Raw genomic sequence first — 23,096 nt, 5'->3', positions numbered from 1 at the left:
CTCAGTAAAGATTGGGTCTGAGATCATGTAATTGAAGAAGATAAATATGAGAGCGTGAGTGAGAGAGAGCAAGTGGAATATGAACATCCTAACGAACACTCTGAATACAGTTGTCCTCTCTTGTCTCCAACTCTTTCTTACTCACGAGTTTCCTTCTCCTCCACGTTGATCCTCTCGATCGTCGATCTCCCACCATAGCTACCCTAACAATCTGGTATCAGAGACCTTCCCTCCTGCGACCGACCTCGAGAATCCCCACCACCACCATTTCACTCGGCTTCAGAAGCATTCGAATGTCATGGACCCCACCACCACCAAGCTCATCCTCGTTGAGTTCAAAAGCTTGGGGAAGCGATTTGAGGGCGTCGAGAAGCACATTGACAGGGTGGAGACCACCCTGAGCGAGAAGTTCAAGTCGATTGAAGATGTGTTGAACACCTTCGACGCATGGAAGGCGCAGATTGCCTCCGCGATGGAAGCACTTCAGCTGGAGATGGGGGTGATGCGCAAGTACATCAATCGGGTCATCATTGACTAGTCGATGTCCTCACCAGGCCTACTGGTGTCATTAGAGATAGCCGTCGTGCGCCCACTTGCAGGGGACACGACTATCGGTCATCAAATCAGATTGGGCAGTGGTGAGAAGTTCAAAATAGCTTTTCAAACACACACATGCCATTATGAGTTTTGTGTGATGCCATTTGGATTGTTTGGTGCCCCAGCAACATTTCAAATGGCCATGAACAATACATTGGCACCATTTATGCGTAAAAGTGTATGACATTTTAGTGTACAGAAAGAGATTGCCAGATCATGTGAAACATCTCAGTCAAGTGTTGCAGTTACTCTGACAGGATCACTGGAGAGTTAAATTGTCAAAGTGCTCTTTTGCTCAACCCAGTATCACTTATTTGGGTCACATAGTGAGTTCAGCTAGAGTTCAGACAGATGGGGAGAAGATTGCTGCAATTAAAGATTGGCCACCACCTACCAATGTGAAAAAACTACATAATTTTTGGGCCTTGCAGGCTATTATAGGAAATTCGTGTGCCATTTTGGATCCATCAGCAGGCCATTGACTGATCTATTGTGTAAAAATTCAGTGTTCTTGTGGACAACCATTACTGACAAAGCGTTCCAAATTCTCCAGTAGGCATTGATAACAGCACCAGTCTTATCTCTTCCTGACTTCACCAAACTGTTTCAGGTCGAGACTGATGCAAGTGAGACAGGTGTGGGTGCTTGTCGAGGGTAAATCCCTGACAGTGATTCCGGGGTGTGTTGGTGGGTGCATGAATGGCGTTTTAGGGAGAGAATGTGTCTATTCGTGTAAATAAAGGATTTTAGGACATAGGGGGTTATACAGGTTCGGCTCTCCCGAAGGATAACAACCCTATGTCTTGATTTTTTTTGTGTTATAGTGGATCTTACTTGGTTACAGTGGTGTTCTAGAGGATTGGCAGAACTGATCTATCGTGCCTTTACAACGGGGTCTTCATCCCTTTATATAGTAAGGAGAGAAAGAACTAACATACCGGTTCTACACAGATGCCCTCTGCTCATTCTAATATCTATCTCAGATCATCATTACGGAGTACCAAGTACGCAACTCTACTATGACAGCATTGTACATCGTGCTGCCGTGAGCCGTCTTTGCCTAGTCTGTAGAATCTTATCCTGTTGCATTTAATGCAACGGGACGAAATGGTGCACTTCTACACCGTCCCCGTCTGCTTGCCTCTGCGCGCCGTCCTTGTCCACTTACCTCTATGTGCTGTCTTCGTCCACTTGCCTCCACGCGTCGTTCTCGCCTACTTGCCTCTGCGTGCCGTTCTCGCCCACTTGCTTCTACTGAATGGCTGATAACATCCCATCTGTCGTGCGGCGCTATGCCGACCTGTAGAGTCTCACACCGTAGCCTTTAATGCTATGGGACGGGACACGCCCCCTACACCGCCCACGACCTTATCCATCGGGGTCGGTGCCTGGTGAAGAGAATTGCTCGGGCAAGTGTCCAATCAGGTCCTGCGACTAGGGAGGCTGATCGTGGGTTTGTGTGAAGATGTGACAAGATTGGTCGCTGGAGGCTTTGCACCGGTCATGGTAGCTCATCGACCGACTAGATTTTTTAGGAGATGTTCCCCTGGTCGTTTGTGCCCTACGTGGGTCCGTTTAGCCGGGGTACCCCTTTACTTGGTACACCGACAATAGCCCCCAAGTTCGCCCGTGATCGCGGTTCGGCCTGATCCTACCACCTGGGTCCCAGGGCAAACACACCTGGGTCCTAAGGCAAACACAGTTTGCCCCATGAGTGGTTATTGTCTCCGTTCATCCTCAAAGTTTCAACCTTTGAGCTCCGCATCATGGGAGGAGGTTTCAAATGACCTGAGGGATTCTTGGCTTTTCCTGCATGGCCTTTCGGGTTTCGAGCAGTTTGAAGGTTTGTTGTAGTCTTTTTTAAATGATGGGTGTTTGAGGGTCCTCCGAGTCCTTCTTCTGCATTCTTTCCTTGTTTTGAGCACTCTTGCGCCTAGAGTCCAGTTTCTTCGTCTTGTCTTGCGCTCGGCTCCATAGAGTAGACGGACCCGGAGGTCATGGCGCGTTCCCTTTCTACCGGAGAGGTCGATGATGTTGGATGAATTGATGGAGGGGGTTTTTCTTCACTCCCTGGATTTGCCTATCGTGGTGCTTCCGGGCAAATCTTCTGTCGCGGTTGTGATTGCGAGATCAGGGATGATACCCACCCGAACGGTGCCCACGACCAGCTAGCCTATGCCGTTCTTCAGAAAGCTGCCCTTTGTAGGGTCGTCTCGCTCTCCTTCCTGGGCGGACCCCCTGGCCAATGTAATCGATATTTTAGATGACGAGGGGGGGATTGTTTGGAATCTTCTGGAGAAGAAGATCGATGAGGAGGAAGAGTTGGAGAAATAGAAGCGAGGTCTTCGGGGCATGCTGGGGCTGGTCAACAGCCTTATCTGGGCTTTTGCGTCGGTCGCGCATCTTGTCCCTTATGCTGGTCGCCGCTTGACCCCTGGAGCAGCGAGTTGCTGTCCGAGGGAGGAGTATAAGTGGTTCCTTGACTTGGTCAGGGGTAGATAGAGGTGAGTGTATGGCGGGTTTTACACGTTAGCCTCGCGCTGGTCTCCAGGTTAGGTAGTGGCTGTCAAGCGCGGTCGGACGCTGTGGTCAGAGGTCCAATTTGCAGGGAGTCCATTTTTGGTCAGGAGGTCCTACAAAACAAGGAGTTTGGTTTTTAATTTGAGAACTTATAGGTCGTATTCTGCACTCGTCCAGAAGGTCCTACAAAAATAGAGAAAACAAGCTCGTTTCAGAGCGATCCTACATATAGAACTTGCGTAACAAGGCAATGTTCTAGGAGTTGTGTAACTCACAGCCATCCTCCATGGCTAACTTGACCGTGCCAGGTCGGGTGACATTGATCACCTTGTAGGGTCCCTCCTATTTGGGAGAGAGTTTATTCCTACCAGCCTTATTCTGAATTTGCCTAAGGATGAGGTCGCCTATGACCAATGTTCGTTGTCGTACCCTTCGGTCGTGGTAGCGTCTGAGGCTCTGCTGATATCGGGCGGCCCGAATCAGAGCGCAATCGCGGAACTCTTCGATCAGGTTTATGTCATCATCTCGTCGCGCCACTTGGTCATTATCCGAGTAGTTGCTGACTCGGGGTGACTGGAGGGTGATTTCGGAGGGGAGCATGGCTTCCGTGCTAAAGACCAAGAAGAAAGGGGTTTCGGCCGTGGCCCAGCTGGAGGTCATTTGTAGTGACTAGAGTACCGTAGGGAGTTCGTCCACCCAACACTTTGAATAGCTTTTAAGCCGATCAAAACCCCGAGTTTTGATCCCTTGTAGTATCATCCCATTTGCCCTCTCAACTTGTACGTTGCTTTGGGGGTGAGCCACAGATGCGTAGCAAACCTTGGTCCCGATTTTCTCGCAGTAGTCTTGGAAAGCACTACTGGCGAATTGAGTTCCGTTGTCCATGATTATACGGTTTGGACTGCTAAACTGCACTACCAGCCCCCGTATGAACTTAATCACCACTGCGGCGGTGATCTTCCTGACGGGCTCAGCCTCGATCTACTTAGTGAATTTGTCGCTTGCCATGAACAGGAACTCAAAACCGCTTGGGGCTTTTGGGAAGGAATATTTGGCAATTCTATTAGCAATTGATGTCTCTCTACCTACGAGAAGGAATATTTGGCAATTCTCTTAGCAATTGAGCAATGGTGTTCTTACTTGCAGCATGGTGAATTTACTATCTATACTGGTCACTGCAACCTATCTCAGCTCAATGAGTAGCGCTTACATACACCATGGCAACAAAAAGTCTTCACGAAGCTGCTCAGACTCCATTATCTGATTATTTACAGGAAGGGGACTGCGAACAAAGTGCCTGACACGTTGTCACGCTGTCCACACTATGAAGGGGAATTTCAGGCCATATCTTCATGCAACCAAGCTGGTTAACTGACATTGTCTCTAGTTATGCTCAAGACCCTGACACTCAGAAGTTAATGGTGGTAGCTACTTCAAAATAGACTCCCACAAGACCTTTTACCTTTAGTCAAGGCATTCTCAGGTACAAAAATATAATTTGAGCAGGCAATGATTCCAAACTATAGCAACATATTATAGCAGCCTTACATGATAGTGCACTCGGTGGCCATTCCGGTTTTCCGGTTACATATCGCAGGATTAAACAGCTTTTTGCGTGGAAAGGCATGAAAACCCAAGTTCATTACTTTGTTTAGAGTTGTCAGATCTGCCAACAGGACAAACCTGATCGTGCAAAATACCCAGGTTTGCTACAACCCTTGTTGGTTCCCACACAATCTTGGCAAATCATTTCGCTTGATTTTGTGGAAGGATTACCTCGCTCCAGTCATTTCAATGCTCTACTGGTCGTCATTGACAAATTCTCTCGATATGGTCATTTCATACCCCTCTCACATCCATTTTCTGCTCAACACATTGCCCGTGCGTTTATGGATTCAGTGTACAAACTCCATGGTCAACCTTTGTCGATCATCTCAGATTGCGATCGCATTTTCACTAGTCACTTTTGGCAAGAGCTATTCCAATTGGCTGACATCCAATTGTGCATGAGTTCTGCATACCATCCACAAACGGATGGTCAGACCGAGTGCTTAAACCAATGTGTTGAAACATACTTGAGATGTTTCGTCAGTTCATGCCTAACCAAGTGGAGTAACTAGATTTCGCAAATGGAATATTGGTACAATACCAGTTTTCACTCTACTCTCAATAAATCTCCATTTGAAGTGTTGTATGGAACTACTCCTCGCCATCTGGGCATCCATGATGGTCATAATGGTCCTATCACTGACTTATCAGCATGGTTGCAGGAATGAACATTGGTGGATGGACTCTTGCACCAACACTTATTGTGCGCACAACAATGTATGAAGAATCAAGTGGATAGAAACAAGTCAGAATGTCAATTTGCCGTGGATGATTTGGTTTTTCTGAAACTACAACCCTATATCCAGTCCTCGGTTGCTATTAGAGTGAATCACAAATTGGCTTTCAAAATTTTCGGCCCCTATTAGATTCTGGCCAAAATTGGTTCTGTGGCTTATTAGTTGGAGCTTCCTCCGAACAGCTCGGTGCATCCGATCTTTCATGTGTCACAGTTGAAATGAGCTGTTGGCATCACTACTCAGGTATCTCCTCAATTGCCATCAGTTAACCATGCCTTGCAGATTCCGAAACGCATCCTACAACGTTGACTGGTGACTCAGTGCCCAACTACCATCGCTTAGGTGCTGATCAAGCGAACATCTACACCAAAGAAACTTGCTACATGGGAAGACACGAAAGTCTTGGTGCAGCGGTTTCCTAACGCACCAGCTTAGGGACAAGCTGGCTCCCAAGGGAGAGGGGATGTCAGCGCTCGTTAGACAACAACGCCAGCACTAGAGGACATCACTATCGGGCTAAGGAGATCCACACGTCGGACAAAGCCCAACCCACGAGTAATTGGGGATGAGTGGTCTTAGTAAAAATTAGACCTGAAACCATGTAATCGAAAAAGATGGAGTAAATAGGAGAGGCATGAGCGAGATCCTTTGAACATTCTAAGGAACACTCTGAATACAGCTGTCCTCGTCTCCAGCTCTTTCTTTCTTTTCCACGTTGATCCTCTGGATCGACAATCTCACTCTCCACAGACACTGCCGAAAGACCCGGGTGGGGTTAAAGCCACCTAACTTCTCTGTTCTCTCTCTCCACAGACAGGTCCGTGGTGACCACTTCACTTTTGTCGTGCACACGTCAAAGCCAATCTATCCATACCTCACCAAAAAAAAAACACTACTGTATCTGTCCAGTCGTCCACTCACCCAAATCGCACACCCCGGAAATTAAATTAAATTAAATTAAACTAAACTAATCTAACACCACCCCCGTCCATCTGTCTAACCACTACAATAATCCCCCGCCCAAACCCGTCTTAGCAGCTAGGGTTAGGAGCCCACGACGCGCGCGACCTCGGCCGTGCTCGCTAGCCTCGGATTGGCCGGCCTCCTGCGATCCTCCCCTCCCCACCCCGGCCCAGCGAGAGAGAGGAGACTGACTGACGCGCTATTGGCCGCCGCCTCCGCGCCTCCCTCCAGTGGTCAGTACCTGCAGCGGCCTCCTCCCGTTGTTCGCTTGCTTGCTTGCTTTTACTCCTTGTTTCCTGATTGGTGGTTCGCGCGGATTGGTGTTGGCCCTTTTTTTGCTTGCCCTCCTCGGGTTTGATGCGGACGGTTTCTATTTTTGGGCGGCGGGTGTGGGGGTTTCGGATAAGGCGTCGTCCGAATTCTCCGGAATTGGGGACTGGGCAAATGAGGGGGTGGTGCGGGGATCTTTCAGGGATGGAGTTTGTTTCGCCGGTTGAATCGGGCGGAGATGGCTGCCGTACGTTGATCGTAGCAGCAGCTGGTCGGGGGTGTGATTCTTGTAGCAGGAATGGGGCTCTCTGATTTGTGCAGCGTTTCCGGGCGAGCTGAGGCTACTAGTACTTGTTTCACTGCTCGAGTAGAGGAGGAAATTCTTGTGTTCTTATTAGCTGAGTTGCACTGAAATTCGAGTACTGTTGGGAGCAGGACTCGCGAGCTTGTGTTCTGCGAAGGATTCAGAGCGTGGTACAGTTTTTGCATCTCATCTCCAATCGAGTCCAGATCGATGGATACCCTGTTTTGCACTGACAGGCCGATCTATCGACGACCCAGCCTGCTTCCATTCTCTTGATTGACCTTTGTTGTTCGTCTCTGTTTGACTTTTCCATGACTTGCCTTCCTGAATGTACTGAAAGAAACAGCGAGGACCTGGACCACGGAGCAAGGCAGCGAGCGGGCATGGAGTCGCGGCCGGGCGGAGCGAACCTGGTGGAGCCCAGAGGGCAGGCCGCCACTTTGCCGTCTGGCGGCACGGCGATGCAGCCGTGGTGGACGGGCTCTGGGGCCGGGCTCGGAGCGGTGTCCCCAGCCGTCGTGGCACCGGGGAGCGGCGCAGGGATTAGCCTGTCGTGCAACCCGGCGACCAAAGGCGCCGCGGCCCACACGGGTGACGATGCGAGAGGCGAGAGTAGCGGGGAGTCACGGAGATCAGGGGAATCAAAAGGTTTGTGCCCCTTTTTGTGTTAAAGAGATGAACTGTGTTCTTTGTTGTTGCAGGAAGTTGCTGTACTGGTTCTTTATCTCTTGTGTTCATCAACGCTTTTTTTAAGCATATACTACATCACTACTCCATCTTGGTTTGAATTCATTGGAAGATTGTTTTCTATATTTAGCTGATCCTATTTAAGATGCTTCCACTAAGGATGTACGGCAACAGTTTCCTTATATGGCATAAAAAGGTGGGAGAAATTCTGACATTGAATGCAGGGTTTACAGAAGGCTCGTTTTTCACATTATATTATTTCCGTTTCTGTCTCAGCATTAGCACCAGCTGAACTCTGAAATCTCATTGCTCCATTGATCGTGAAAGCCAGTCTGTTATTCCAGAAGTGGAATTTTCATTCAAAAGATAGTAATTTTAAATAATAGGAAAGCTTGGTATTTTTAGTTTTCTGATTCGAAAACCTTCATAGATGCATCAATCTCATGTAAGGGTCTTGTATCTGCTGTGCTGATGTAGAATTGTCAATTATCGAAATGTTATATTTATTAGTAGCTCCACATGCCTAACTTTGGTGATCGTACTAAGCAAGAATCTGAATTAACTAGAGCAAATTCTGCATGATGACGATGATAATCTAATAGTTTTCTGTCTGGATCTTGTGGTAAATGTGCTGTAATTTTGGTTGTCTATTATTGACCCTTGCAGACTGATGTTTATTTTTCTTACTGTGTCCTTATGCACGAATGGTTTTTCTCCGTATACAGGCACTCAAGAATCAACTAATCATAAAATCAGCCGTTGTTCGTATTAACAGACAATTAGAAGGAAATAAACAGAATGATTGAATAAAATAAAGTGTGTGAAGAAATTTGTATGCTGTATGGTTGCACGGCTTAATAAACTATTTAATGAACCTATAACCATTTTCCAGATAGCGACAATTGAAATCTCTATACCCATTTTGAGTTTCCTGGCTTGCATGGCTTGTCTAATTGACCTTAACTCCTTTGGTTAGTTAAGTATTTCATATTTTTATTCAATTTTCCAGCAGCTTCCTGGAGCACTGCTGTCTTCACTGAATAGGAAATGTGTATGCAATCTGGATAAAATTATTTTGTTTTGATGAAAAAAATAAAATATATTGTTGGTTGATATGTTGGGATTTTAATTGTCAACCACGTACAAGAGTTTTGCGGGTGAAAAGAGTGAATATTTTCCAATTATTATTTTGTAATTATAAATTAACTCTTAACCTTTTCTCAGTCGAAGTGATGTTTGAGAAAGGTCAGATGAGAGGAATAATGCAACTATCCTGCGTAAACTTTTAGTCATTGGTGCGAGTACAAGTTCTACTTGCATAAATATGCTGTTTGATCTGAAGGGGTTTAGCTCATCTTCCATCATTGCATTGGCAATAAAAGTAAAATGTTTTTCTTCCTTTTCACTAAGGACAGATGTTTTTTTTTAATTCCAGATGGAAGTGTTGGTCAAGAAAACAACCATGCCACATCACATATGCCTGCTTTGGTGTCAGAGTATTTAGCACCATATACACAGCTGGAACTGAACCAATCAATTGTGTGCACTCTTTTCTCCATGGACTCTGTTTATTGCCTGTGTTTCCATTTTTGGTTAACTTATCTGCAATGAGCTTATCGTCTCATGTTCACATCTTTGCTTGTGTAGGCTCCTGCAACATATCAGTACCCAGATCCTTACTATGCAGGCATGGTTGGTCCCTATGGAACTCAACCTGTGGTACTGTTTTATGCAAATTTCAGCATTAGAAATCATTTCTCTGCTTGTATGCAAGCCTAATAGCACTAGTCTAAATAATGGTTTTACCTGCTATACTTCATTCAAACACAATATTAGACCTAAGATGAAGAATTACAGATAGAGTGTATATGTTATTATTGAACAGTTGTCAATCTTAATCATGCTGATAAATCTCAGAAAACGTTACTAAAACACAGTGGAGTATTTTGGTTCCTTTTTTTTAAAAAAAATAAATAAATGCTAACTTGTGATAAGCAAAAAAGCTCCCCGTATCATATACTATGGAAGATCAGAATGCTCAGATGTCTTGTGTCCAATACAGCACTTTGGCTGGACCAATGCATCTTCGTTTTATAAAGATAATATATATGTTTAATTCCTCTGCTTGGAGCATTCCTGAACTGACTGAATTAACTTGAAAAGAATAGACGCATCCCTTTGTATTGTAATTGCCCCTTTTGTATCTAGAGCATCTTATGCCTGCTCTCCGCAGACCCATTTCCAGCTACCTGGATTAACTCACCCTCGCATGCCATTACCTCTTGAAATATCCGAGGAGCCTGTCTATGTAAATGCTAAGCAATATCATGGGATTTTAAGACGAAGGCAGTCACGTGCCAAGGCTGAGCTTGAGAAAAAGGTGGTTAAAGCCAGGAAGGTTAGTGAATCAATCTCATGTTCACGCTATTTCTGTACTTTTGAGGATTGTACAGTCAGTTACTCTGGGTTTTCAGGATGTTCCTTTGTAAATTAAACTCCCTGGTTCCTTTCAGATGACTTTGATATATAGTCAGAAGTTAAGCGTATAACTCAATAGTTTGCTAAGATTTGCATTTGATAATTTCAGCCTTATCTTCACGAATCTCGCCATCAACATGCATTGAGGAGGGCAAGAGGAAACGGCGGACGCTTCCTAAACACAAAGAAAAGTGACAATGGTGCTTCCAACGGTAAATCTGAACCTAAGAGAGGTAATACAGCTGTCTCATAAGCTGTCGATATGCTTCGATCTCATAGAACACTGCCATTTCTGATACCCTGCTTTTGGGTTCCTTAGGAGAGCAAAACTCCGAGCATATCCATGTACCTCCTGACTTACAGCTACGACAGAGGGAGGCATGAAGTAGTGGTCTGGCAACCTAAGACAGTAGCTTCTGTCCACAGGCAAACGCACTTGAGATTGGATTGAGAGCTCCAGCACTGCGCTGCCATCTTTGCAATTCCTCTTCTTTGTGCAAAGAGGTCCAAGGTTGGTTCACCGGAATGAGCTTGGTACAGGTTGTTGGTCCTGGCAGAATGCAATCTGGGTGCAGGAGTCCGTCGAAGTGTTCAATGCCATGGGTAGGTCTGCTGTTTTCAGGCAATTCATTCTTGGCTTTCACATTCCACCCTTGTTTGTACCTGGTGTGTGTTGTAAGTGAAACTAACTTGTGTTCTGTCGTCGGCGTCCTGATGTATAATTAAGATCAACTTCGGATTATTTTCTGTAATTCTGTGTCTGGTTCTCTCTTAGTTTGAACAAGGCCAAAGTTGAACTCGTCATACAGAGATAACAGCTCATGTTGACCCGTTCGGTGTCAGCCACGTCAGTGTTGTACTGAATCCTGTGCAAAGGCAGAAGCTTTGTTTCGATCTCTTTCGGTGCCAATCTTTGTACACGGAATGCAGAAATATGGGTTCCCCGAAGCCCCGAATGGATTGGATCGTTTCTGCTTCTGCCAACGAAATGAAGGCCTCGCCCCTTCCGAATGCTTCTCCGATCCTGAAGTTCTCGCGAAGAGAATAAGATGCAGGTTTTTCATGATTTACGCAGGAGCCAAGTAATTATTGTAAAGTTCCTGGGATGTGAAATTCGCTCCTTTTTTCTTTAATGAAACGAGGAATCTTTGCTTTGCTGCACTTGCATCTCTTTCGATTTTCTGTTTGTAATGCCATGGAGTTGCTGAATGCGGTATCTGCACCGTTGATACTTGAATGCCCAATCTTACCAAAAAAAGGAAAAAGAAAAACTGAATGCGTTAATTTGCCCGTTCTGGTAACTTGATGTGGTTGGATTTCGAGTACGTTTGAAAATTTGACTGCCGTGCAGTTTTCACGTATAATGAGTTCCATATAATATCGATTCCATTTTTCCAATGAGGTCGATTTTCGTACACCCCAGTACGTATACGACTGTGGTCACTGGCCAGCCGTCAGGCAGCCGGGCCGTCGTGGTTTGCCCAATCAGTTTTCCTGTGGGCGGCATGGGAGGCCCACGGCATCTCCTGTCAGCCGCGTCGGGTCGGGCCAAAGATAGGAAACTGATACTGTCCCGCTCCTGATAATACTGTATATATTGGCAACTTCAAATGGCGCCTGGCGCCTCTCGCGAAATCCAATTTGATACATTTCAATAAAGAAAAGGTCTGGTTTGATGTCGCAACTCTCATCACCTATGATGTGATGTCTAATGGAAACCATGTCAGACCGACTAATTGTGATCACTACCCACCGACAAAATGAACGGATAAGTATTTCATCTGATCATAAATACATATCATAAATAAATATGTTTTGGATGAGATATAATTTTTATGTATAATTTTGATCACTAATTTTTATTAAAATATATTTATAAAAACTATTGAATTTGCAATATTTTAAAACAAATATATATATATAATTTTAAGGTTTCTTAACTAAATATTTTGAAAGCTATAGTTAGTTAAAGTTTAAAAAGTTTAACTATTTTTTTTCTAAAATGACATGTATATGACCAGTGGGAATAGCAATTAGAGCCCGTTCCGTTAGTTCCCATAGTTTGCTGTAATTTGTGTGGCAACAAATCGAACGCTAGCAACGCAGGCCAAATTTACTTGAATAAGCTATGCCAAATTGTGGCTGCCGACCAAACCTGTATTTTCTGAACGGATGGTGCACATCCTTTCTGGAGCCAGGCACCGGGGAAAGGAAATTCTATGTGATCCTTCATCCAAAAATACTTACGAGACTCTGATCCATACTATTTTTTTCTGATCCAACGATTGATATATGCAACTGAAAGGAAGTAGTATGATACGTGACGTGACATGTATAAGAAAGAGTCTTTCTGTAAGATCGGATCTCGTAGAATTTCCTTATACCCATTCTAATCGGGGATCACAACAAACGATACTAGCGTATATATCTTGTGCTACGCGGTTCTGGGTCGGTGGTAGGTGGTGTGGAATCATTCTACCGTTGGTTCCTCGGTTGACTCGATTCCTTGCAAAGTCGCAACAGCAACCATGCATGCAAAAGCTAAGCTGCTCCCTCTGCGTACGTGATTTGGCGGCGCATGAGCAAGGTCAACACTGCTAATGTTCTAGTGATGCGCAATTTCATGAATATTTTGATGGTACTTTAACCTGATATAGCCACCGTATACGTTTACGCACGGCAGTCGGTGTGTATCTGAAAAAAGATCGTAATCAAAACATGCAGCAACAATACTAGCTGGGACGCCTAACTGTAGTAGTGCAGTTTTGACTCAGGCCAATTTTCTACAACTGCTGAAGCATTTTGTTTAAATTATTGCAACTTAACATGATACACATAGTTCACGTGTGCGAAAAGATCGAAACCCCTCGTAAATAATTACTAGAGTAAGCAAAAACAGACACAACGGCAACTGTATATCACAATCGTGACTTAAACTTGATTTTTTTTAAAAAAACTAGGTAATCTTTAACTCAAGATTTATTCAACTCGCTACATGTTGTTCTGCGATTTTTTCTTCTGGAATTAGGACCATATTTTATAATTTTTTTTCAGTCCACAGACCAAAAGTAGAAACAGGGCAGGCTCATTCCAGTAGCCAAGGAGGTTATTGGCCCAAGCTAGACTACGTTCATTAAGGGCAAAAACATCCTGAAGGGTTGGTTACACTTCATGAAGTTATTCATGAGCTTAAGAGAACAAGGAAACAAGGTTTGCTAGTTAAAATTGATTTTGAAAAAGCTTATGGCAAGGTGAAATGGAATTACCTTAAAGGGGTTATGAAAGGGAAAAGGTTCTCCCCCTTATGGATAGATTGGATCATGCAATCTATCAAGGGTGACAGTGTGTGTATTAATATCAACGGGCAGAGGGAACCATTCTTCAGAACTTACCAGGGGTTAAGGCAGGGTGATCCTCTTTTCCCCTTGCTGTTTAACATAGCGGCCGATGTACTGAATGCTTTGATGGACAAAGCATCCTCCAAAGGTCTGTTGAAGGGAGTTGTGGACCATCTCATCTAGGGGGATTACCTACAATATGCTGATGACACCATTTTGATGGTAGATAGCTCTGAGAACTCCATTCTAAACCTTAATATCATCATGCATTGCTTTGAATGGCTATCCGGCCTCAAGATCAATTTCCATAAAAAGTGAGGTATTTGTCTTTGGCATGGAGCAAGGTGAGCAGCAAAAGGTGGCCAACATGCTCAATTGCAAACTGAGGCATCTCCCAATGAAATATTTGGGCATTCCCATTTCAGATCATCAACTTGGCATTCCTGCTTCCTTTGAAATCCTAAATAAAATGACCAAAAGGTTAGACCCATGGAAGGGAAAAAACCTATCATATGGGGGAAATTGACCTTGACAAATTCCTGCTTGACTAGCCTGCCCATATATACTATGGGTTTTTACTCTCTGCCAAAAGGGGTTCACAAGTAAATGAATATCATCAGATCCAGATTCTTTTGGAGGGGGGGCTGAAGATGTGAACAAGTATCACTTAGCAAAGTGGGAGGCTATCTGCAGAACTAAAGACTATGGGGGTCTGGGTATTCTTAACACAGTAGTGATGAACGAGTGCTTACTTGTCAAATGGATTGACAAGATTTACTCTAGCTCTGAGGAAACCTGGTTCAAAATCCTTAAAGCCAAATATATGCCAAATGGCAATTTCTTCACCTCCAGGCAGAAGGTGCTTCCCAGTTCTGGCAAGGGTTGCATAAGGCTAAGCATCTATTTCAATGGGGTGCTATTTATAAAGTGAATAAAGGCAACAAAGTTTTCTTCTGGAAGGATGTGTGGTTGGGACAAACACCACTTAAAACCTAGTTTCCGGGCCTCTTTGACTTGTGTGAGAATCTAGACTCACTAGTCTCTGACTACTGGGTTGAAGATGACTGGGAGGTTCAGTTTAATCGAAACCTAACAGCAGAGGACCTTCCCTGGTGGGAGGAACTGATGAACAAATTACAAGATATCCAGCTGAATGACAATGAAGATGAAGTAGCTTGGGCTCTTGATAAATCCAAGAGATTCACAACCAAATCACTCTATAGGTTCCTGATCTTTAAAGGGGTTGTTAGCAAAGGAGCTAAAAAGATCTGGACATCCGAATTGCCTCTCAGGATCAAGGTGTTCCTATGGCAGATGCTATACAATAAGCTCCCGGTGGCTGTCTCACTGATGAAGAGGGGCTAGAAGGGGGAAAAGAACTGCTGTTTGTGTGGCAGGCCTGAGGATGTCAACCATGTTTTCTTTGGGTGTGTGCTCGCCCAATTCTCGTGGAGTGTTTTGAGAGATGTCTTCGGCTGGAACGGGTTCCCTACCTCGGTTGCCGACTTATGTGTAAGCTGGTTACCGAAATCCTTTAACATCTCTCAAAACCTAGGGATCTTTCTTTTTGCAGGTATGGCTTGGGCTATCTAGAGGACAAGGAACATCATGGCGATTGAGAAACACTACCCCAAGAGGCCTGTCGAAGTTCTGATCCTTGCTGTATCATTCCTGCAGAAATGGAGCCCCCTCCTTCGCAATGACGATAAGATGATAGTGGATGGTGCTGCGGCTCAAGTCCAGGACTGGCTTTGGAACTTTTCCCCTAGTCCTGTTCCAATATCTGACATTACCGATTTATGACCTGGCGCTGCGTGTTTCTGATGTAATAGGGTAGTGTTGCTGCCACCTAGGTCCGATGGTTGGCTGTTCTGTTGTATTCCAGGGAGACTTTAGCGTTTGTTCGCTCTGGGCTGCTAGTTTCCCTAACCCCTTTGTCTATGCTCTGGCACTCCTCGTGCTGTTCTTTCTCTGCTGTGAACCTATTTTTTGGCTTTCAATAAAAACCGAGTTGATCTCTGTTAAAAAAAAAGTAGAAATAGGGGGAAAATATTAGTGGCTGGGTCTGAGCAGTCAGGACTGGCATGGTTCCCTGAGTCAGCTCTACCATGCATGTCTGCAGTTAATTTGTGTTGATAGTGAAAAATGACAAGTGCAATAGTTTAGGCCTAACAGTTAGTTTGATTTGATTTTTATGTGGATAATTGGCATAGGTAATATGTTGGTTCGATGTTTAATCTGATTAGCTTAATGATGAGAATTTAAGGCTGAAGCTGATTCAACTATTATTCGGTTTTGAATCGGAAGATAAAATGCTCTATTAGGATAAACTTTACGAGATCAGAAGGTAATTGTTGAAGACGATAAGGTGCAACAATGAAGATCAGAGCTGGTCGGGAATATTCAGGGGTCTTGTTGGACCTGGTCAAATACGAGGAAGTGATCTCTGATCTGGTGATTTTTGACCAGGTGGCCTCTGACCAGGGTCTCTGATCAAGATTGTGTTTTGCTAATACAGTTTAGCAGTGAACAAAATAGGGGGTAAGGCCCGCTGTATTGTGATGGGGTTATCGGGTGATGGGTTTCTTCTGCACTTGTTACATTGTTTTTCTAGCGTTCCACAAATCTCACAGATTTTTCCCTTTTTTATCTGTCTGTTTTTTAACTGATATGGCAGCTTGCTATTGATTTAAAATCTGATAGATTTTTTTTTTTTTAGAAAATCTATCAACAGACGGTCAGTCCCATTTCTTTGGTTGCAAACGAATCTCCAGGTACAGTGTCGCATAGATTTCTTAAGCTGGGGAATATCTGTATGGATGAACCGGAAAGCTTACTCTTTTTTTACCTTATTTAGTAGGGCTCTGGTTCCTCGCTCAGTTAGGTTTTAAGTTTATAGACCACCCTCAAGGAAGATTTCCTTATTTAGTCGGACGTCAAGCAACCACAGCCTATCGTGCATTGCAAATGCATGACCGCTAAAAATGTGGGATCGTTAGGGTGTTTGGTTTAGCCGGCCAGCGCCAAAGCAGGGAGTTTGATTCGGTGCCGCGCGCAGCAGACATCGGTACGACGGAACACAGCGGCGGCAGCGGTACGAGTACGACCCGCAAACCGCGCGATGGCTGGACGCAGTGGCTAGGCAAGAACGCGGCTCGGCTTCAAAAAGGTGTACGCCGCGCGAGCGTACGGGCGCCAGGACTGCGCGAGGACGGTGGGTAGGTAGAATCGGGATCCTATGTCAGAGTAATCTGCGACTCCTTGACTTTAAATTGGTAGATAAGATTTGATCCTACACTAATTCTCTAAATAGTAAAATTGTTGTAGTACTTTTGTGATGGTAAAATCCGACGCTATAAGAACAATGTCTAACGGTAAATTACTATATACACCTCACAAATTACTGTTTGTCTCTAATATGGATATGAGTGGGTATGGGTCGTGGACTCATGGGTGCGCTTGGCATCACCTATGGTGATCTCACATTCTCACACCAATCTCTTCTATGTGAATAGATGGTGAATAGGCCATTTATCTAATGCGGTCAAAGTTTCTAGTCCTAACTCCTATCGAGTTAAAGTAACAACTACTGATATCTGGATTGCGTAAGGGTTAAAATTAAAGTAAAGACTTATTTCCGAGCATACAGGCGCTCGCTCTCCTATCTGCACACTCGGTGAACTATTCGATCGATCGCAGAGGGCTTAACCCTGCACACACACCCGACGTGGGAGGCTCCACTCCTCCCAGTGGGCCCTACTGCCCCCACATGACCTATTCGTGTCAATTGAACGAAGACTCTCAACTTGTGAAGCGATGCCGTAAAAGCATCATCTTCCTGATCCCCTTTGAGCTCTTCGCCAAATCCAGCCGCCCTTTGCCCAAATCAATCTCAAATCAAGCACCGCAAGGCTTCCCCTTCCCTTCTTCTATTCATTGCTCAGCTACAACTTCGAGCTCGCCAAGCTGCACCCAGGAGCTCTCACTAGTGCCCCTACTGCGATCCTGTTCGAGGAAATCCAGCGAAAGGGCGGTGGATCCATTTATCCGCGACACAAATCCAGCGAGGTGGCACCATGGGCCATGGTGGAGGGTGTTGTCCGATGCGGCTAGCAACATGAGGCCCAGCAAGGGTGACCCTGCGTCAAATCTCGCGAGCACAGGGCATGAGGCAAATCCGACGATGGCGATCCCGTGTCAAATCTCATGAGCACGGCGTGAGAGCTAGATTCGGCAGCGCGCATCCTGGTGACTTGATGCGCCATCATCGCCTTCATAGTGCTCTACATCTTCGGCCTCACACTACTCACCATGAGTGTCACCGTCCCGGACCTCGGGCTTCCCGACGCCGGTGGTATCACCCCTACCTCCACCCCAAATGTGGGCTAGGGCGTTGTCTTCTTCGCCGCGCTCTACCTCATCACATCATCATCGACTGCATCAAGCCCTACGTCTGCTCCTCTAGTGCCGACCAATTCAACGACACCGACCCACGTGAGCGCTAGAGCAAGAGGTTAGATGCTTTTGCATTTCAATTAAAACCAATATGCATTCTGAGTTTTGATGTATTTTCTTTTCAATTAAAACAAATTTGCTTTCTAAGTTTAGATGGATTAGCTTTTCCATTAAACAAATTTGCTTTTCAATATGCATTTTTGAGTTTTGATGGAGGCCAGCAACACAAGGCAACCGGCGGCTTGGAGTGTCTTGAGCAGAAATCGAGGCTAGCTGATCTCATCCCCAACGATGAAGAGCTGGACTAGGTGTGGAGGAGCTTGTCCCTGACGACAAAGGATGTATTGATTTGCTTCCCGGTTGCAGCAAATTTCTTCAAAATGTGTATCATTATGCTTTTCTTATGTGGTTATTCTCGTTGTCGGTGGAGTTCCCTCTGTCCCTGGGGTTGAGGATTGGGTGTTTGATGCTGGTGGGGCTCGTCCCCGATGAGGAGGAGCTTGACCTGAGTAATACTATCACTTGCCTGTAACATTGTACTGATTTACTTTTCTTGGTGCAGCATTATGTTTTATAATTTGTATTAATGTGCTTTTTCGGTTTGAATATGCACAACATGTCAATTGATTTGAGCTTTTCCTGAGTGATTTTAGATTTGGGTATTGGGGCTGAGGTTGCGGAGCAGAGCAGACAGCGATGTGGGTTCGTGGGTTTCTACTTTGGTTAGATGACCTGATTAGGAAGCTTCTTAATTAAGCATCGTTTCCTAAATAGAAGTATGTGGGCAGACATGCATTTGGACACATGTGCTGGCGATAGCCTGGTCCTAAAGTTAATGTGTTTTGAATCATGTCTAGTCAGTTTTATGGGCCAAACAATTCACTTGAAAGTGACGATATAAACCAGGTGCAAGTTTTTGGAGTTTATTATGTGGCCCATGTGTATGCTAGAGAAATGTGAAATAGTTGTTTTCCTTTTGGGGAAAAAGAGGAATATGACAAGTAGGCTAGAGAAATGTAAAACCATGCACAAGTGACTGCTTGCACCATCCTTGTCATTGAAATGGCTTTGAGGATCATGCGGGAGTGAAATCTTCTTCCACTACTTCGTGTGGTAAAATTAAGGGAAGATACTAACATGAAAATAGACTATGTTACAGTCGGCGACCACAATTATCCGATTCACTTCCAACTATTGCCCATTCAACACCATTCATATTTCTCCTCCCCCCTTTGTCGTGTCTCTCTTATGCACCTCATCTTCCTCGCCTCTCACTACTTCCCCAGTTCACCCTCCTCCTCTTGTTTCATATGGCGTCCATGCTACCAGATCCACACCTACTGGCCATTGCTGCACTAACCTAGTGGGGCCAGGCTATCACCTTGCCTAGCCCCATGTCGTTGGCACATCCAATTGTTGCTCCCCATTGCCTCCTCGCCCCCCTCTACCACCATCGTTGGTCTGGTCCGATGCCACGAGCATCCCTGTAAACTTGGGAGCACATATTGGGCCCCAAACACTAAACTCATGTTCAAGTTCAAATCGACGTCGATTGTAAGCATGATTCAGTCGTGTGAAGTCTACTGGGTTGTATATTCATACGCATTTCAAAATGTTTAGATTCCAACAAGGAAGATTATTTGGAACCATAAACATCCCGCTAATGACACTTGAAAGCCAGGTTCGAAGGTCCCGTCGCTTTGGTGAATCACTTGAGCTCTTGAAGTGCCTATATAAGTTCTGACCGAAGAGATTCCTTTGATATCCGTCTTGTCTTCTTACTCATCCTTAGAATCTCATCTCATATGTCTCAGGTTCCCTCCACCGACCATTATACCATCGGTTTCTTATTATATATAGATTTAAGATAATATAATAGAAAGAATCTAAGGACCTGTTTGGTAGGGATATCTAGATTCTTCCTGAAATGTTTTGGTTCCGGATTCTCTCTAGAAATGTTTCTCTGGTGCATCAAAATCACCTCTGGAAATTGTTTGGCTAGCTGGTTGGATTCGATTTCTTGAAAGAGAGGATGGTGTTGCAATTGACTATTTTGCCCTTTACTGATATGTTGTGTGTGTTTTTTTTTGCAATAACAACATTAACACAAATAATGTTAATATGAATTTTCCTTTAACGTTAACACAAACAATGAGAGAGCATTATTTCATTGAAGGCAAAAAACAGAGCAACCATGACTTTTCCTTATCTCTCTCCTTTATCTATTCATCTATTCATTGAAGGCATAATAGAGTAGCCATGGCTGCTCCTCTTGGAGCTCGCTAGCGGTGAGGAGAGCAATGGGGGGTGTCGACTGCCATGAAAATGGGTTCACAAGATTGAGAACATCGAGTTGGCTTGGGCAGCAGCGGCACGAGCGACGAAGGCGGTGGTGGGCAATTTTGGAATGAAGAATCGTTTCTTCCACGAAACCGCTTCACTACTACAGAACATGTCATAAAGTAGCGTCTCATTAGTGCCGGTTCTAAAATAACCGATATTGTTGATGTATCAGTGCCAGTTCTTAAAACTCCCACGCGCGAACCACGATTGAGGCACCAAGAACCGACACTAATACTTTAGTGCCGATTCTAGCCATGAACCAGCACTGATAGTGCATATCAGTGCCGGTTCTTGGTGTCTCAATTATTGCTCGCGCACGGGAGTTTAAAAACCGGCACTAATAGTGACTATTAGTGCCGGTTGGAACTAGAACCGGCACTGATACCTGTGTTATATATATCTAGCACTTAGCCACTCTCCTCGTTTGCTTCATTCAGCCGGACGCCGCTCCTCCTCCCCGATCGCCTCCTCCTCCCCGTCTACAGCCTCCTCGTGGTGCGTCGGCTCGTCGCCTACTCGTCCTCATCCTCATTGTGCATCGGACCGCCGCCACCTCGTCCTCGTCTTGTGCCACCACCTCGTCCTCGTCCTTGTCCTCATCATGCGTTGACCTGCTGCTGCCTCCTCGTCGCCCCCTCGACGTCCACGTGGTGAGCAGCAGCGGCAATGGAGGTGGAGGGCGTAGATCTAGGTAGCGTGGAGGCTGCCACTCCATCCTATTTGGTCGCTTGGGTTCGGGTGACCACCCTCGTACTTCCGACCTCCAAATCCTCAATGGCGTATCCCCTTCTTACCCGGAAGGGCCATGAAACAACTAGGTTAATTTTCAAATTCAAGTTAGCAAATTGTATTTATCAAATTGTAGTTAGCAATTTTAATTAGCTAATTTATGTCATAAAATTAGATATGTATTTTAGTTCAAAATATGTTGTCTTATTATTAGATATTTATGTCATGATATTAGATGTGTATCGCTATATCAGTGTTTTAGATGTTACCATCACTTTCCAGTGAGTAACTAGTTTGGTTCTTCCTTGTTCTTCAATTGATGACTTGACATAATTACGAGATTATCCACATGTGCTGATTGATATGGTATTGATGTTTTTTTCTCTAGACATGTAGACGTACCTATGACTTGTCCTAGGTATATATGCATGCTCAGAGATAAAAATATCTTTGCTATAAATTATAAGAAGGTTAGTTAATATTGAAGTTTGCAGTTAATGAATTCAGAAACTAACATACTGATTAATGTAGATGATTCCTCATCTACAATGATTACATGATATTATTACAGATCTTGGTGGCACACCACCTATGGTGACGACCATATTAGCTGATAACAATACAATAAAGATCACTATCTCTTTTATTATTGCTTTTCCTATAGAAGAATGTATCACTATAACAGCATCAAGCTCTGAAACAGACCAAAGACTTATGGCTGAAAGATCTACTATCCATGCGCTTCTACAATCGATTAACCTGCAACTTGGATACATATTTCCGGACTATAACTATTTCAAATTGAAAGCGCTTGAACATAATGAGGATGTGCTTGCAATGACTCCTAGTCTCTAACGGTTACATGCCGCTGAAATGGTTAGTGACATGAATCTGTAGTTTGTAGCTAGGATTATTTCAATAATATTATTTTTTTCTCTATATTGTTGCTCTTTGTCTATAGGATTTTTACTGGAACGCTCGGATGCGGATGGATCGTATCTTGACTTCAATCTTACGTCTTCTTGCCTAGTAATAGGGGTATACATTACTTGGTCCTCAATGTAGAAAGATCCGGGAAGGAAAGTACCAATCACACCTTAAGTTTCAGTGTGATAGTAATAGCTTCGTTATTTACGGTAGTCCAATGGAACTTCCATTTGAAGAAACAGCTAGTGCGCTCATTTATGCACTGAATCATTTTGATGCAATATTTGGAGTTGAGATTTTAGATATCAACTATGTATGTAATGGTATTTGACAATACAAGTAGTCAGCTTGCGAACCATGTTTGTCTATACTTCTATAAAATGCACGAGTTACGACACATCTAAGCAATGTCCACCGTTCACCCGAGTTGATCAAATTATCATTGTGCAAAGTTGGATCCCGTTTCTCCTCCAAAAATACATTTAATTTTCTATTATTTGCCTTCCATACTAGACGCCCAATATTTGATATTTATACATTCTAAAAATACATTCAATCTCCCATTATATATCTTTCATATCTAGACATCTAATATTTATCTTCTATTCATTCTCCGTCGAGTTACTCCAAATATGCACACCTCCCGTATGTCGCATACAGCGCTGGGTTTCTTTAGATGGTGCGCTGCCACCTACATGCCACCTCCATCATCGTCTGCCACGAAGATCATCTCTGTCACGCTATCTTTACACCAAGAAATTATACAAGAATTGTTTTCATCCATTCACAAATCGGTCACCATCTTAATACTCCTCACAACATTGCTACTGATGGCTAACTTTGAACAATACGGACCTCTCTACCCTCATGTCCAAGTACTTGCTATTCTCCTATTTTCTAAAATTATATAATTATATTATAAATTTCATGTATAGAAGTCTTTTCTTCAATGTTATATTATTACTTTTTTAGATTGCTATATCCCGAATTTACTTTACGAGTATATGTGAACTATATGGATCGAGTGGCTACCATCCAGCAGGATATTATTTTAAGGGGACAAGAAGATCTGTAATTATAGCAAGAAAAGGGTATTCTTGTGCATAAATAGGAATCGAGCCATCGACCCTATGAGGGGAC

The 23,096-nt window shown here is 44.2% G+C and overlaps 1 protein-coding gene across 8 annotated transcripts; it reads left to right on the top strand.

Moving 5' to 3' along the window:
- The first annotated feature begins 6,288 nt into the window (after positions 1-6,288).
- LOC133915669 (nuclear transcription factor Y subunit A-9-like) lies at positions 6,289-11,061 on the top strand. 8 transcript variants are annotated; one of them, XM_062358916.1, is made up of 7 exons: positions 6,289-6,658; positions 7,346-7,647; positions 9,122-9,225; positions 9,334-9,405; positions 9,920-10,084; positions 10,274-10,397; positions 10,484-11,061. In XM_062358916.1, exons 2-7 carry the CDS (start codon positions 7,383-7,385, stop codon positions 10,546-10,548), a joined length of 795 nt encoding a protein of 264 aa, XP_062214900.1. In that variant the 5' UTR covers positions 6,289-6,658; positions 7,346-7,382; the 3' UTR covers positions 10,549-11,061. The 8 variants fall into 8 exon arrangements, with proteins under 8 accessions (XP_062214900.1, XP_062214898.1, XP_062214901.1 ...); XM_062358914.1 differs by having other exon boundaries at positions 6,291-6,658; positions 7,340-7,647; XM_062358917.1 differs by lacking the exon at positions 6,289-6,658 and adding an exon at positions 6,665-7,169.
- Positions 11,062-23,096: the final 12,035 nt, after the last annotated feature.

The sequence above is a fragment of the Phragmites australis genome, chromosome 4, assembly GCF_958298935.1.
Source record: "Phragmites australis chromosome 4, lpPhrAust1.1, whole genome shotgun sequence".
Taxonomy (NCBI): Eukaryota; Viridiplantae; Streptophyta; class Magnoliopsida; order Poales; family Poaceae; genus Phragmites; species Phragmites australis.
The sequence above is the reverse complement of the archived record's forward strand: the minus strand, read 5'-3'. Positions and strand labels throughout refer to the sequence as shown.

Bases quoted from the DNA above. Each gene is read 5' to 3' on its own strand.
- LOC133915669 (XM_062358910.1), top strand. From the start codon at position 7,311: ATGACTTGCCTTCCTGAATGTACTGAAAGAAACAGCGAGGACCTGGAC. The intron at 7,648-9,121 runs GTTTGTGCCCCT...TTTTAATTCCAG, and splicing joins GAGATCAGGGGAATCAAAAG to ATGGAAGTGTTGGTCAAGAA. The intron at 10,085-10,273 runs GTTAGTGAATCA...TGATAATTTCAG, and splicing joins AGGTGGTTAAAGCCAGGAAG to CCTTATCTTCACGAATCTCG.